The sequence below is a fragment of the Culex pipiens genome, chromosome 1, assembly GCF_016801865.2.
Source record: "Culex pipiens pallens isolate TS chromosome 1, TS_CPP_V2, whole genome shotgun sequence".
NCBI lineage: Eukaryota > Metazoa > Arthropoda > Insecta > Diptera > Culicidae > Culex > Culex pipiens.
The window spans coordinates 43,572,697-43,589,428 of NC_068937.1; the positions used below are offsets into that span (position 1 = coordinate 43,572,697).

Below are 16,732 nucleotides of genomic sequence, written 5' to 3' on the forward strand. Positions count from 1 at the left end.
CGCATCTTTTCCCATACAATCTGCAGATTTTCGGGAATCGGTTCCAGAGTGGCCAAAGTTGTAACTTTTTGGCGTAAGAACCTTCCTTGCACCTATACGAACCCAACGCAACAAAGAGCACCTCAATCCGACGCTCCGTCTTGAACTGATTCGCGTTCGAACAAAACCGTCGAAATTTTTTATATATATAGATAGATAGATTTTAATCTTTAAAAAGACAGCTATTTTGTAAAATATTGTAGTTTTTTTCAAACACGTAATATTTCCACGAAACTTGATAGTCCCATGAAAATGGTAATTTTTAGCTTGAAAAATAACTTAGCTTATCTGCTTGCCCGAGCATGGGTAAATAACAAGGGAAATGCGTAATAATACCTTTCTCTGGTATCAATACCAAATTTTGGTATTCCTGGACCCTTTAAAATTTGTCTTAAGGATTATGCAAGAGCAAAATGTGGTATCATACCAATTTAAGGTATTGTTTTGATATTGCAAAATTGCAGAATTTGTCAATGATCGAACACCAGATTTTGGTATTCTTTTGGTAATACAGTATTTTATCAAATTCCTCTGCAACTATGGGAAAATTTTGACCAATTTTGACAAAATAATTAATTGTGCGCTAAAATGATGTCTCAAAGCGAATGCTTTCATTCAAAACCGGAAATTTCAAACTTGATTTTAAACATTTTTGATATACCCCCTATAGAAATGACTTGAAATTGTGGAAAATTTTTTAAGTCAGCATGGCACATTTTGGTATTATTTTGGTATTTAAATGTTTTATCAAATTCCTCTGAAACTATGGGAAAATTTTGACCAATTTTGACAAAATAATTAATTTTGCGCGAATTTGTCAATGATCGAACACCAGATTTTGGTATTCTTTTGGTAATACAGTATTTTATCAAATTCCTCTGCAACTATGGGAAAATTTTGACCAATTTTGACAAAATAATTAATTGTGCGCTAAAATGATGTCTCAAAGCGAATGCTTTCATTCAAAACCAGAAATTTCAAACTTTATTTTAAACATTTTTGATATACCCCCTACAGAAATGACTTGAAATTGTGGAAAATTTTCTAAGTCAGGATGGCACATTTTGGTATTATTTGAATATTGAAAGGTTTCATCAATTTTCTCTGAAACTATGGGAAATTTGTTAAAAAAAATTTACGAGTTAATTAATTTTGCGCTTAAATGACTTGAAACCCAAAAATGTTAAAGATGATTTTAAAAATTAGTGTGATATACCCACCAATATTTTTTTCAAAAACGTTGAAATATCTCTAAGTTGGGATAACCAAATACTTTGAAAAACGAGTCAATCGACAGATTAATGAATTTTGGTGAATTTCAATTCAGTTTCATTTTAATAATACTTATTTTTCAATCTTGTTATTTTTCAGAAGCTTCAAGAACTTCAAGCACAGGCCGTTCATCAATGACAAACGCATTCGGTGTGGTGAAGAATATCACTAATAACAACATGGAATCATCTGGTGAGTAGATTTGGCTGTTGCATATGAATAATTTCCGTTTTTTCAATAACTGCAACTGCTGCACTAAAAATGGTATGAAAATAGCAAATTTTGGTATTACTTGTTCAAATACCAGCGACCATAATGTGCTCTTGGTTGCCCAGTAATAGATGGTAAAATACCATGAAATCATACCAAAATCATGTATGTGAAAGACCACAGAAATACCAAAATATGATTTTCCAAGTGCGCGGGAATACCTAAAAATAAAACCATGGTAATACCAAGTTTTGGTATTCAAGCAATGTTCAAAAATCCAGAAGACCTCAACTTAGTATTGAAATGGTCCTATTTTGAGGTATTATTTTACCCTTGGAATAACATGGTTTGGTATTGTTGTGCCCTTCCACATACAAGACTTTGGTATGATTTCATGGTATTTTACCATCTATTACTGGGCAACCAAGGGCACATTTTGGTCGCTGTTATTTGCCCAAGTAATACCAAAATTTGGTATTCCCGTGTTATTTACCCCTGCTCGGGATAATATATAATAAAATGTAAAAAAATCTTTCCGGATGTTTAGCATAAGGTTTTATAGGTTTTTTAGAGCAGTTTTGACGTTCCGTGAAATTTCCGCGAAATTTTGTGTTTTATAATTGTGGTCCCCGTGAAAATTGCATTTTTTTAGCGTGAAAAACTACTAAGCCTACTATTGGCCTTTCAGTGAAGTCCAAGAGAACTCAAATCGGTTGATATGGCGCGGAGTTATAATTGGTTTGAAAAATGTGTTTTTTGCGAAAATTGCTAATTTTTTTTCGAATCATGCTGTTTTTGTGAGTATATGCTGAATTTATAAAATACAAAAGGAGCGGCCGTGGCTGAATGGTTATGGTGTTCGCTTTGTAAGCGAATGGTTCTGGGTTCGATTCCCATCTGCTCCCATCGAGAAAGTTAAGGACATAGAAATACTTGAAATGTTGAATATGAACGAAAAATCAAAGTCGCTGGAGGCGGGGTTCGAACCCCCGTCCTTTGGATTGGTAAGCAAAAATGCTAACCACTAGGCCATTGCGACTTGGTGAGCTTAAACTGGAATTAGGAATACTGTTACAACCAACCCGCAACGCCTTTCGAGGTGTATCCTAGGGTTCTACCTCTCCTACTAAAATTGAGTCCAAAACCTCCCTACAAACATCTATACCACTAAGGTGACGTAGGGGTCCTTGCGCACTTTAGATAGGTGTTTACTAACGATCCTTCCCATCCCTGAGGATAGCTTGGACCCGGCCAGGACCCCCTTATGCCCTGGGTTGTATTACACACTCATCAAAAGATGAAGACATGGTATCTCCCGTGTTGGAATATTGTTCCGGATGAGGGTCTAATACAACCACACCAAACAGTGGGATAAGCGTTGTGGAGCCTTCCGGTGGTGGGGCGTCCTCCAAATGCTAATGCTAATGCTAATATGCTGAATTTATAAAATACATATAACATTAAAGATAGGTTTATAAAAAGGTATATTTTTAAATATAGTTCATTTGAAAAATATCTGAATTTCATCAGCAAAAACTTCCACTAAAACCGTATCAAAAGCAAAACTATTTTTTTTTATTTTGATTAACGGAAAATGTGATTATTGGGAAATTATTGTTGAATCCTGAAACATCAAATATAATCCCCATTTAAAAATATTTATTACATAAACGCTCTACATGTTTGAATATGTAAAATTTTAAAGAATTTTCATCAACTGAACTTAAGATTATGCTTTTTTTGATTTTCAAAAATTTGTTAAACCATTTTAAAGGCAAACTGATTATTTTAATTATACTGCAACTAACTTACTAAAAAAACCAGACTTTTCCCGAACCAACCCCTCAAATCATCGACGACCAGCTTCGACCAGTTTCGCCCATAGATCAACGTTTGGGGGTGGGTTTTTCTGGATGAAAACGGACGGATAAGAGGGCCCTTACTGCTGCAGCTGCACTCTCCAGGACAATGTTCCGCCGCACGGGTTTCCAATGGCGTTCCGTTTCCCATTCGGATGCTGGAGGCCCCAACCAACGGAGTACTCCCTTGCAATCAATACCCATCGAACGCGATTCAGCGATAAAATATGAGAACGGTGGCGGGTCTGCAACTGACTAAGGTCATAGTTCACACGAGGTGGCTGTGTTTACAGCAAGTAAAAATTGTAATTAAATTGACAATGCTGTGGAAAAAGGGTTTTGATGATTGCATACTTTGAGGGGTAACTCGAAGTTTGAACTTTGTAGATTATCAACTATAACTCATAAGCAAATTCTTCAAAATCATTAAACACGTATTTTCTAAAAGTGGTAAATTCTATAGTTCCTTCAAACACAGAACTCGTGCTGATGATAAAAGCAAAAACAGTAGCAGATTTCACCTCAGAAAGCAACTATTGCTGTTTGCCATCCAGCGCAATCCCATCGTATCAGCTCAAGAGAGTTGAACTCAACTAACAACACTCTCCAGTACCATTCCTAACCATGTACGTGTCTGGTGTTGGCAGTTGGTTGGTGGCAGCGTGCCACACCGCGAGATATATTCATACTGCTAGAAGCTAGCAAACGACGGATGCTCGGCGGGAAGATCTGGAGTTAGAGAAAGGGAGCTACCAGAGATTACGTCATGTTTTTTTTTTGTATTGTCGATATAATTTTCTAAATTCTTTTTTTTCATAAATTAAACATTTTTATGTGAAAAAAAAATCCTCGACATTTTTCGCAAGATACGTGAAAATTTTGTGTAAAAACTCCGTGACGCCCCCGCAACGCACAGCAATTCCTCAAGCAGCACATCGAAAAGAGTTCGCGCAGGGAGCCAAGGGGGTGACGGGGGTCGAGACTCGCAAGTGGAAAAGTTAAGTTAAATTGCAGTTTACTTCGAGAGGAAAGCGTGCGCGCGAGCAAGCAAGCAAGTTTCACTAGATTATGAATAATGAGTGCAAATTTGTACGACAGAGGTTTTCACGTGGGGGAGGAACGCTGGCGGGGGTAGATTGGATAATTTATACGAATTAACAGATTACATTGGAATAAATGAAGTCTGCGAGATATTAAGTGCGAAGGGGGGTTGACTGCTGCTCCACGTGGGAGGTGTAAGCACTTTTCACGTATCACGTACTTAAGATTGTTTCCGAAAATGCAGCACGATTTAAGACGTGTGCAGATTGATATTTAAGATATTCCACAAACTCCTGCTACTCCATGTAAATAATTTGTCTGGTAGAAAGATAAATTTGCCAGCTGTGGACGCAAGAAAAATTTACTCCACTATATTCTACGTGAGAAGCATACACCTTTAGCGAGCAGAGAACCACCTTCTTCTGCGATAAAGACCGTATGCGTTTCTCCTCGGGTGTTGGCGCGACTTACAAGAACAACATCGAAACATGAAGGGCTGGAAAAAAGGAAATCCGAAGAAAAACTTTTTCCACCACCCACTCAATCATACCGGAGCGGCAGCTAATATTTGTGATTTATTAAATTCAAATGAGCGGGGAAGGCAGTAAAAATAAATTAGAGCACGCACCGAGGCCAGCTTTTTACGCGATGTGTCCGGAAAGGTGCAGGGTTTGTAAAGACTTGTTTTAATAATTTTGATTTTTTTTTTTTTTTAAACATGTTACTTGTTTTGCAGAAATATGGATGGACAATAAATACAGAATTATATGTGGGTAATTCTCTACCAACTCACACGAAATCGGGAAAAGTTGCCCCGACCCCTCTTCGTTTTGCGTTAAACTTTGTCCTAAGGGGTAACTGTTGTCCCTGACCACGAATCCGAGGTCCGTTTTTTGATATCTCGTGACGGAGGGGCGGTACGACCCCTTTTCATTTTTGAGCATGCGAAAAAAGAGGTGTTTTTAAATAATTTGCAGCCTGAAACGGTGATGAGATAGAAATTTGGTGTCAAAGGGACTTTATGTAAAATTAAACGCCCGATTTGATGGCGTACTGAGAATTCCGAAAAAACGTAATTTTCATCGAGAAAAACACTAAAAAAGTTTTAAAAACTCTGCCATTTTCCGTTACTTGACTGTAAAAAATGTTGGAACATGTCATTTTAAGGGAAATTTAATGTACTTTTCGAATCTACATTGACCAAGGGTCATTTTTTCATTTAGAACAAAAATTTTCATTTTAAAATTTCGTGTTTTTTGTAACTTTGCAGGGTTATTTTTAGAGTGTAACAATGTTCTACAAAGTTGTAGAACAGACAATTACAAAAAATTTGCGATGTAAACATAAGGAGTTTGCTTATAAACATCACAAGCTATCGCGATTCTACGAAAAAAAAGTGGCGTACAATTTAACATAAAAGTTCTTTTGACACCAAATTTCTATCTCATCACCGTTTCAGGCTGCAAATTATTTAAAAACACCTCTTTTTTCGCATGCTCAAAAATGAAAGGGGTCGTACCACCCCTCCGTCACGAGATATAAAAAAACGGACCTAGGATTGGTGATCAGGGACAAAAGTTACCCCTTAGGACAAAATTTCACGCAAATCGTAGAGGGGTCGGGGCAATTGCTGTGTGAGTTGGCGGAGAATTACCCATGTAATCGAAAAAAATGTTTTTTTCACGAGTATTTCGGGATAATCACCTCAATTTTAGAAAAATGTGTTAAAAAAACCTTTGCGATATCGTTTATACAACGGGTGACCAAAGTATGGCCCGCGAAGTGATTTTATGTGGCCAACGAACCCATTTTGAATGATCATGTAAAATGGTCCTTTTACCATAATGTAAAGTGATTTTTTAATAATGGTTTAATTTAAGTGTTAACATGAAATTGATTATTTATAAATATTTTGATCCCGCTACGAAACAAATATTTTGTTTAAAAATGTATCAACATAACCATTTTGCACGTTTGATTGTGAATGAAAATGGGTAATTTTGTCAAAATTTCCATCTAACATTTCAGGAAATGTGTTATAAAAGGTTAAATTTTACTAAAGTAAAAACTGTAGTAATAGTAAAATTATATTTGTTCAAATATTACGTTCATAGATTTTCGTGATTTTAGGCCCTAATCCATATTAATTACAAGTTTATAAATCACCATTTTTTTATCTCGGCATTCAAACTGGTGACATTGGGATAACGAATCTGTGTATAATTTTTTATTAGTTGCACTTGATTTAAACATTTCATTAAAAAAAATGCTGCGGCCTAAATTTTTTTCTATGATTGTTGTGACATTTTGTTGATTTCAATAAATTAAAAACCATTTAAGTTTTGAAAAAGTTACTTTTTGCGTTTCTCTTTGTTTCGTCGTCCGTGTCTGTCATGTGTGCCCATGAACGGCCATGATTAGGGTTAGTGAAATTTCACGATTTCGCGGACAGCGTGAAATCCGCGAAATTTGACTTTTTCCGCGAAATCCCGTGAAATGTTATGTTTGTGTGAAAATGTAACGATTTTTCTCAAAATAATTAATCAAACTCAAAAAGGAATAAAAATAATCTTATGAACTACTGTAGAATTAAGCGAGTGAATATCCTGGTTTAATAGAGCACCGGATTCAAGTGATAGAAATGACAGTTCTCCCATAAGTAGAGTTAGTGAAATTTCACGATTTCGCGTACAGCGTGAAATTCGCGAAATTTGGCTTTTTCTGCGAAATTCCGTGAAATTTTATGTTCAATTACTTATATAGGGTTAGTGAATTTTGACGATTCCGCGGAAGGGTGAAAAATTCTTGAAATTTATCAATTTTCTCAAATCACTTTTTTTTTCAAATGACTTCATAATAATAAATCATAATAATTTCAACCATAAAGACTATTTAAGTAAATTTTATTAGTCTTCGTTTGTTAAGCTTGATATGAACCATTTGAAGAATTATTAAAATTTTCAGTTTGTATAGAAACTAACTAAATTTAGTAATATTTTAATTCGCTGTAGTACAAATTCTACTGCTATTTTATTTAAAATGTATGATTCCAAAAGAAATTAAAAGAATCAAGCTTTGTTTTATTTAAAATAAAATGAAGAGTATTTTTAATCTTTGAAATCACTTTTTTAAAACATTTCAGATTTTTTCTGAGTCCTGTTTTATTTTAAAAATATTTGATTATTTGTGTGAATAGTTCCCTTGAAATTTAAAAAATATTTCGTAACAATTTATAATATTTTTGCCTATGGATTTTAAATTTAGTTTTTTTTGAAAAGAGAGATGAAAACCTTAAAAATTATTTTGAATGGTCTAAATGTTGAAGAAAATTTAAACTATTTTACCTATTTTGGATGGACAAGATTGTTGAATCTTGCTTTGATATGAAATTCAATAAAATTTAAACTGATAAAACAAAAGCAAATCAGCGAAAACTTTTTAACCTTTTTTAGCTGAATATTAAAAAAGCAATTCAATAAATGAGAATACGCATGCCTTACATTTTGTTTTAAAATATAAATTGAGCCCATCCGTAAACCAGACGGTTTTTTTTTTTGATAATTAGGAGATTTTTTTTTGTTACGTTCACGTCACATTATTGAAGAATAATATATAATGAAGCATAAAAAGTAGTTTCTGTGATTTAAACATAAGATTTTTAGAGTTATTTTAACATTTTTCACGTTCCGCGAAATTTGCGTGAAATTTGGTGTTTTGAAGTTGAGGTCCCCGTGAAATTTACTATTTTCGAGCGTGAAAAATCACTAAGCCTAGCCATGATCAACGAAGGCCAAAATTTTTCAAAACTTTTTTTCGTAAAATCGCGATAATTTTCCTGTATTTTTAGGTGCAAACCATAATTTTTGGGCGTCATCCATGTATTACGTCACACTAAAATCGGAAAAAATAATATTTTACAAACTATTAAAATAAAATAAAAATGTTACAAACTTTGATTCAATTCGAGTGCCATAATTATTATTCATTAAAAAACATGAAAATAATCATTACAAAATCAAAAATTAAGGAACTATCAAACAAAAAAACGCATTCAAAAATCCTATAAGTAAGACGTCCCAATTTCGCCAATTTTCCCCTCCCCCCTTCGTGACGTTTGTCACATCTTTGGAAACATTTATTTTTAAATTTTGCTATGTATTGATGCGGTGGCAGTGCGTGGCCGAATGGTTACGCTGTCCGCTTTGTAAGCGGATGATTCTGGGTTCGATTCCCATCTGCTCCAACCTTCCATCGGATGAGGAAGTAAAATGTCGGTCCCGGTCTTGGTTGTTAGGCCGTTAAGTCATTCCAGGTGAAGGAGTCGTCTCCATGCCATAAGTACAAACAACACACCAAACCAAGCCTACTCCGGTGGAATCGCTGGCGGCGGTTGGACTCGCAATCCAAAGGTCGTCAGTTCAAACACTGGGGTGGAAGGTTCCTTGGAGTAGAAAGAGGTTTGGGTGCTCTCCCCGTTCAAGCCTTCGGACTCCAGGTTCGAGCAGAAACTTGCAATAGAGACCACAAAAGACCTGGGGGTCGTTAATGTGGATGGTTTGTTTGTATGTATTGATGCACGTGTATGTTAAGTTATTTTGCATTTTGGAATCATATGGGACGTGTGCATGCAGAACTGGGCATTGGCATACGAGAGGATAAAGAGCACGATTCGGTAGTAAAATGGTACTGTGTGCGGACGGAGAGGATAAATCCCGAAACTACCGAGAGTACTTTACTCATGGGTTCATCTTCAAAAAAAGTTCATCTATAAAAAAAAAGACCGGTACCGAGACTCGAACCCAAGACCCTCGGCATATTGAACCGTGCCTTTGCCGTATGGGCCACCATGGTTCGGTGATTAAATGGCGGACATTTGTCCATAGGGACGAGGCGTTACATCGTGCTGCCATCTGGTTTTTTTAAGTGCAAGAGTGGAAAAGTGCTGAGTCATCGTCTAAAAATAGACGGCGTCCTATCTCGCCCAGCAAAATGATGTCGGTAAAGTAGTCGGTTTCGATGAGAAAAAGTGGAAAACGTGGTCTAAAAATAGCGACGCCATCCCCCTATGTAAGCCACTCATTGGATGAACTGTTCCAATGACCGAATGAACGCGCGAGAGGACTATACTCTCGCAAAATAGCACTTTCCTCACGTTTCTTTTCGTGAGGACTATCCCCTCGTTCTTTAACTTTGGGTGTGATGTTTTTTCGTGACTTTTGAGTTTTGAAACTTAAATTATTGTTTTAGAACAAAGTAAAATGCAAGTATTTTGGATTGAACTAAGAAATCACGGATTTTGATTGGACAATAGGACTGACAAAAAAAATAGATGAAAATGGGAAAAACCTCAATGACATCCTTGAATCGATGCCTTATGCAAAAATAGTATCAGTACCAGTTCCTAGACTTAGAATTTTTAAAAACTAATGATTGCAAACTGATTGTACTGCTGTTTTTTCCTTGGCTTTTTGCATTGACATGTTGAAATTCTGGCTTGTTATTCAAATTTTTGCCGGGACCCATGGTGTAGGGGTAAGCGTGGTTGCCTCTCACCCAGTCGGCCTGGGTTCGATCCCAGACGGTCCCGGTGGAATTTTCCGAGACGAGATTTGTCTGATCACGCCTTCCGTCGGACGGGGAAGTAAATGTTGATCCCGGTCGAACCTAGAGGTTAGGTCGTTAGCTCAGTCCCAGGTGTAGGAGTCGTCTCCCTTGGTCCTGTCTCGGTGGAGTCGCTGGTAGGCAGTTGGACTTACAACCCAAAGGTCGTCAGTTCGAATCCCAGGGTGGATGGAAGCTAAGGTGTAAAAAGAGGTTTGCAATTGCCTCAACAATCAAGCTTTCGGACACCTAGTTTCGAGTAGGAATCTTGCAATCGAGAACGCCAAGGCAATGCTGTAGAGCGAATAATTTGATGTTTTTGTTTTTATATGTTTTTTTTTTCCTCTGAAAATTTGTTCAAAGAACCCCTGACACCTGTTAACCACAGTTTTACAAGGCAAAGGATCAGCTTGATGTATTCGTTTCAACCCCAGTCAGCAGATAAACATTCCGGATTCCACGTTCCTTCAGAAGCCAGCATTTCCCATCGATGAAAATGATATTCTGCTCTGGATTACGTGAGCGGCACAACCAAAAGCACAAAATGAAGATGATTTGTAAGCTGCACGGTTGAGAAATGTAATGTTTTTTTCTCTCCAACTTAACTAAAAGAAGGGTGGTGGGTTGGGTTCGATTGATTTCACTCGATCGAAACTGGTGATGTGTCTGCTCGGTTTTTTCAATCAAATATGTTCCAATCTCGCATACTTACGAAAATACTCCAAAAAGTTATCCTGCCGGCTTGTCTTACGATGTTTGGTTTTGTTAGCCTCGAAATAACCCCTTCCCGTCACGGAGTCGTACTTGATCTTTAAATCTATTCCTGGTGCGTGGATGCGTTTCTGGGAAAGAAAACCAAAGAAAATTGCAAATTTCATTAAACACTCACTCTTAATAACGATCGGATTAGCTTTTTTATAACTTTACGGGAGGAAAAGTTTTCCCTCTAGAAACCTCATTTAAAGCTAGTTTTTCTTTTCTCTTTTCACCAACCAAGAAAAAGCTTCAAGCAAGCAAAAGCACGAAGGATTTATGAGATCGCCACCATTAGGAAATGTCCTCCCCGGCTCTCCCCCAAGGTGAGGTTCCGTTAAATGATATATTAGACTGACAATGGACACAATATTTCCTCCCCCAGCCCCACCTAAATCATGGAAAATAAAAGAGTCTACCACGGCCACCATAGTTTGAGCCAAACACCTGTTGGATGATGGTTGCTTCCGGGGCTGAAAGACCCCGGGAACATATCTCGTTTATCTCGGTGCAGACTGCTTTTCCTCTCTTTCACTCGTCTTGTATGGCTTCCGGTGCTTAAAGATTTCCTCTGGGTGGAAAAACCCGTCCGACGACGGCGTGGTGCCGCTAAAGCTGGTTGGAGCAGTTTAGTTTGTTAGGGTGAAGATTGGAAATCTAGGCTTGGATTACGAACTGTAGAAAAATGTGTTATATTTCAATCAAACTGATTTCTTAATCTTTCAAAACAAAGTGACACCCTCCCCTTTGATCAATTAGTAAAACTTTCAAAAAATATGTGTGGCCAACCTTTAAATTATATTAATTACACTTTCTTGAAAATACTCATTACACAATATTTTTTCTCTTGACAAATGAGTGCCCTATTGTACTGTTGACAAAATAAAATCCAAGCAAGCACAGTACAAAAAAGTCAAATGAAGCATTTTTTAAGTTTTTTTTTTTGTATAAAACAGTCAAATTTTGAGGTCAAACCATTTAATCACAGGGCAGCGAATGACCGAAAGGTTAAAACTGCCGGAAATAAATCAATTAACAACAACAACATTTCATCACAAAAGAAGCTAAATGTTTTTCGATCTTTCAAAAAGATGATGTTAGTTATAACAAAAATACTGAAACTATCACAAAATACCGTCCATCTAAAAAATACAGTTTTTATTCAAAAAGTTACAACTAACGATTTTTGGCTGGTTTTAATCTTTCCTTTGCCAATTTTTATTATTTTGAAAAAAATTGCACATTGAAAAAATCGAAAAACTTTCAAATGAAATAGTTTTTTTTTTTCAAGATTTTCAAATTTTCCAATTTTTTCAATGCTGCATTAAAAACTCTTATATTCGATACCAAAGGGTTACATTTTTTACAGCGATTTTGGGAAGTTTTGTTTTAAAACTGTGTAATTTAAATTTATTTTATAAAATGGAGAATCAACGCTGTTTTTTCTTTTCATTTGCAAGAATCAAAACTAAATGTTTGTTTTGTTTAAGTTTTGTTTTAGTTTCGCTGAAAAATTGAACTTTTCAGCACTTGTTTCGAAAAGTAACACTTTTCAACATTTTTTTGATTTAAACGATTTATTGGCAAAATACATGAAAATTCGACTTAAAATTTCACTCAATGGTTGTTTTTCGAAATTGCAAAAAATGTTGTATGGAACTCGTTGCAAAACTTGATTTTTTCAGCACTCGTCGTATTTATCCAACTCGGTGAACCTCGTTGAATAAATGTACGACTCGCGCTGAAAAAATCCTCTTTTTGCAACTTGTTGCATAAACTACTATTATCAAATCTTACATTATTTGAAAACTAAAGATTGCAAAACATCTGGGCAGGTGTAAAATGCATTTTAAAACACATTTTTCATTCAAATGTTAAAACCATGGCTTGTAATTTCATATTTTTCATATTTTTTTTCAATTTTCATATTTTTTATTTGTAATCAAGTTTTGCAACTTGTTGCAAATACTGCAATGCAACTACTATTTTGAGCTTTTGATGACAAATATATTGTTTCTGAACTATGATCACGTAATTAAATCGGACGTCCAATTTTTCACAACAGTCTCTTTGACATCAAATTTCTATTTTTCATGGTTTCGAGCTACAAATCACAAAAACACGAGTCTAAGTAAAAATCCAGAAAATCCGATTGGATGCATGGGCTTACAGATATAAGCTTAATTACATTGCTCATAACTGAAAACAGAATATTTTGTTCAGTGTGGTAGAAATCTGGGTAGTAAATCATCTTACGTAAATATTAAAACGAGTCAAATTGAAAAGCTGTCAAAGGCAAACTTATGGGAAGCTGGACGAGCTTTCCGGTAGAAATATTTTCTAGGCTGAAAAATCAAGTCTGTCATATAGAAATTACCAAAAACCACAAAAAAAAACATTTTTTTCAACATTTTTATTTTTAAAGCCGCTGTATCTTCACAAGGATTGGACAAAGGAAAATGGTCAATATGGAGACTTTTATGTAAAATTGTCTGGGAAATCGATTCCCACTATCGCTTTTTAAAAATATTGACGTTTAGACAACTTTTCAAAAAAAAAAAACAGTTTTAGTAAATGATTTTTGTATTTTTTTTTTTTCAGGAGAGGCATACCATCCTTCATTTATCGTGAGTCTTTTTGTAACATCTTAGGCTATTTCCTCACAAAAAATGAACGAAAAAAAATCGTCGCATCACCTTTAAATTTAACTTTTAAACTTAAAAACTGAAAATTCTCATAAAAGTGGCGTGTATTTTTCTTTCAGTGTATTTTTAACAGAAAGCCCGTCCAATTTCCTACAAGTTTGTCTTTGACCACTTTTTGATACTATGCAACGGCTTCGAGATACAGCAATATTTAAATTACGAAATATATAAATATTTAAAAAACTTACGCCCTTCTCAAATGTCTTTATCGAGTGCAACTGGCTCCATATACACAAAAATAGCTTATATAGGCCTAGGATAACATGTTTAAAAAGTTTCATTGAAATTGGAGAGGGTCGGCTACAAAAGTACCAGTAAAATACCTGATTTGAGCTCTTTCATGAGTTCATCTCTTGGACAAACAAACGCTGAAAGTTTCATCCAATTCGAAGCACCTCGATACGACCTGTTTCACATTGTTGGAAAACTCGCTCTTAAGAATATTAAATTAGTGAATGTTCTGATTTTTTGAAAAGAGCAATTCCAGCTCAAATCAGGATTTTTTCTGGTACTTTTGTACCCGACCCTCTCCGATTTCAATGAAACTTTGTAGACATGTTATCCTAGGCCTATATAAGCCATTTTTGTGTATATGGAGCCAACAGTACTCGAAAATAACATTTGAGAAGGGAGTAAGGTATTTAAATTTATTTTTTTAATTTTTTTATGTAAAATTGTCTGGAGAATCGATTGCCACTACCGGTTTTAAAAAATTTCGACGTTTAGACCACTTTTCAAAAAAACTGTTTTAGTAAATGATTTTTGTATTTTTTAAGGAGAGACATACCATCCTGCATTTTTCGTGAGTCTTTCTGTAACATTTTAGGCTATTTCCTCAAAAATTTTGAACGAAAAAAAATCGGCTCACCTTAAAATTTAACTTTTAAACATAAAAATTGAAAAATCCCATAGAAGTGACATGTATTTTTCTTTCAGTGCATTTTTTTTTCAGAATGCCCGTCCAATTTCCTACAAGTTTGTCTTTGACCACTTTTTGATACGATGCAACGGCTTCGAGATACAGTAATTTTTAAATTACAAAATACAAACATATTTAAATAACTTACGCCCTTCTCAAATGTCATTTTCGAGTACAATTTGCTCCATATACACAAAAATGGCTTATATAGGCCTAGGATAACATGTCGGCAAAGTTTCATTGAAATCGGAGAGGGTCGAGTACAAAAGTACCACAAAAATTCCTGATTTGAGCTGGAATTGCTCAAATATTAATTTATAGAACGTTCTGATTTTTTCGTAAAAGAATTGAATAAATTTTAATTAAAACATGAGCTTGAAAATTATGCACATTATCAAAAAATAAATATTTTTATTGACACAATACCATCATTCTTCAAAAAAAAATCGAACTTTCTTCAACAGAAATGTTGGTATTTTTGTTGACAAAATATCTTAAAATATTTTTTGGCAATTCTTCTTTTAATTCTACTTCATTAAAAATGATTAGGTCACTGCAAATATTTTTTGAAGTTTATGTCCCTCGACTCTGGCCAAAGTCGAGGAAGAGGGCGGGGGTGTCATAAAAAGAAAAAAAATAAAAATATTAAATTACAGGCCACGGAAAAAGAGTTGATTAGACTTTAATTTCCATTGAAATTTTCCAGTTGTATGAAAAAATATTTTTGTTGCCCCCTGATTTTTCGAACCAATTCTGAAGGGGGGGGGGTCATAAACTTTGAAAAATATTCGCAACGGCCTTAGTTAAATAATAAAAAGTGTTCAACAGTCTCATTCGACTAAACATAAGGGTTAAAATTTACTGATTTGTGTATTACTTCTACTTATAGAATTCATGTTCCAAAAAATTTAAATAAAACAAATTCAAAAATCTATTTTATTTAGTGAAATTTTGTTCATTTATGAAAATGCCAACATTTAAGCCTTCACCCTAGCACACACTACAGCTATTGTTCCGGCAGCTTTATACTCTCATTTTCCCGGAAATCCCCTGCCCGGTCTGAGTAGAAAAGATGACAGCGTCCCACGTGCGAATGAAAATAAATTGCAATACATTTCATATAATCAGACAATCTTTTATAATCTGATTTATTTGTTCCCTCTGGCTACCAGGAGAAGAACGCGAGTGATGGAGGTTTAGCTGAGGGGAGGTTCCTCTGATGGTCACTGAAGAAACTAGAAAAACTGGATAATTTAAGATGTTCTTTAAGTTCAGATTTGCAAAACCAAAATTGAACACATTCTATGCATAATTCACCTTTCTTCACGCAGAACAAACAATGCAAAAATGTGACCAGGTGTGCCATGTCTTCCTTCAAAAAGAAGCACGCAAAATTGCTAGCAAAAGGAAACATTCCGCAAGAAATGTAAATCTTCGCCAGGTCACAACATGAACCAGCAGCACCAAGAATTTCATCCTAAAACTAAGTTCCCCAGCTGTTGCCAACACGAGTGAAGCGCTCCGCTGACATCAAAACTCAATTTGGCTGTCATCGGGGTGGCAGCTCTTCTACGTTGCCAAGAAACGACACTTTTCAAGAGGTGGGAGTGGGGAGTGAGGCAGCTTAGGACGACGAATGCAATCCAACGGTGGACGCTTACAACAATGCAAAAATGCAGCACTTTGGTGCATCTGATCTTTCTTGTCTGTACACCTGAGAGATGGTTGGTTGCGAGAGGGAATGTTCTCGCGCAGATGGTACCCAAGGGTTTTTATTTTTGGTTTTGGACGTAAAGGGATGAAATTGGAGATTGTAAGGTTTCGTTGTGCAAGTTCAGAGTTGTTAACTGTTTTAATAAAATATGATACATGTACGACAAAGAAATGTGGAGAAAACCAGGTATTAGAATTCATAGCCTAAATACTGAAAATGTTATCATAAAGAAAATCTATCTGCCTATGCGAAAATCACACAAAAAATCCGGAAAAAATCACATCTGACAGCAAACTAGGTTTTTGGTATGGAACCACTACAACCAAAAATTGGCGATGTCGAACCGTACGTTTCGGAGATATAATTTTTTGAAAATAAAAACTGAGTTTTTCGACGCGCCACGCGCAAAAACGGAAAAATGACGCAAACGGCAAAAAAAAACAACTTTTTCCACTAAAACTGCGATAACTTTAAAATTTCAGCAATGACCTATAGATGTTTGGGTATCAAAATTTTCGTAATTGAAAGACGCAACTTTTGGTACCATAACATCTATAGGTCATTGCTGAAATTTTAAAGTTATCGCAGTTTTAGTGGAAAAAGTTGTTTTTTTGCCGTT

At 35.5% G+C, this 16,732-nt stretch overlaps 1 protein-coding gene across 1 annotated transcript in view; it reads right to left on the bottom strand.

The window, feature by feature from the left end:
• Positions 1-16,732, bottom strand: part of LOC120412322 (phospholipase A1 3-like) — a 60,169-nt gene that overhangs the window by 17,895 nt on the left and 25,542 nt on the right. Inside the window, exon 4 of the mRNA XM_039576356.2 lies at positions 10,735-10,864. Coding sequence (XP_039432290.1) covers positions 10,735-10,864 — 130 coding nt within the window. The remainder of the gene's footprint in view (positions 1-10,734; positions 10,865-16,732) is intronic.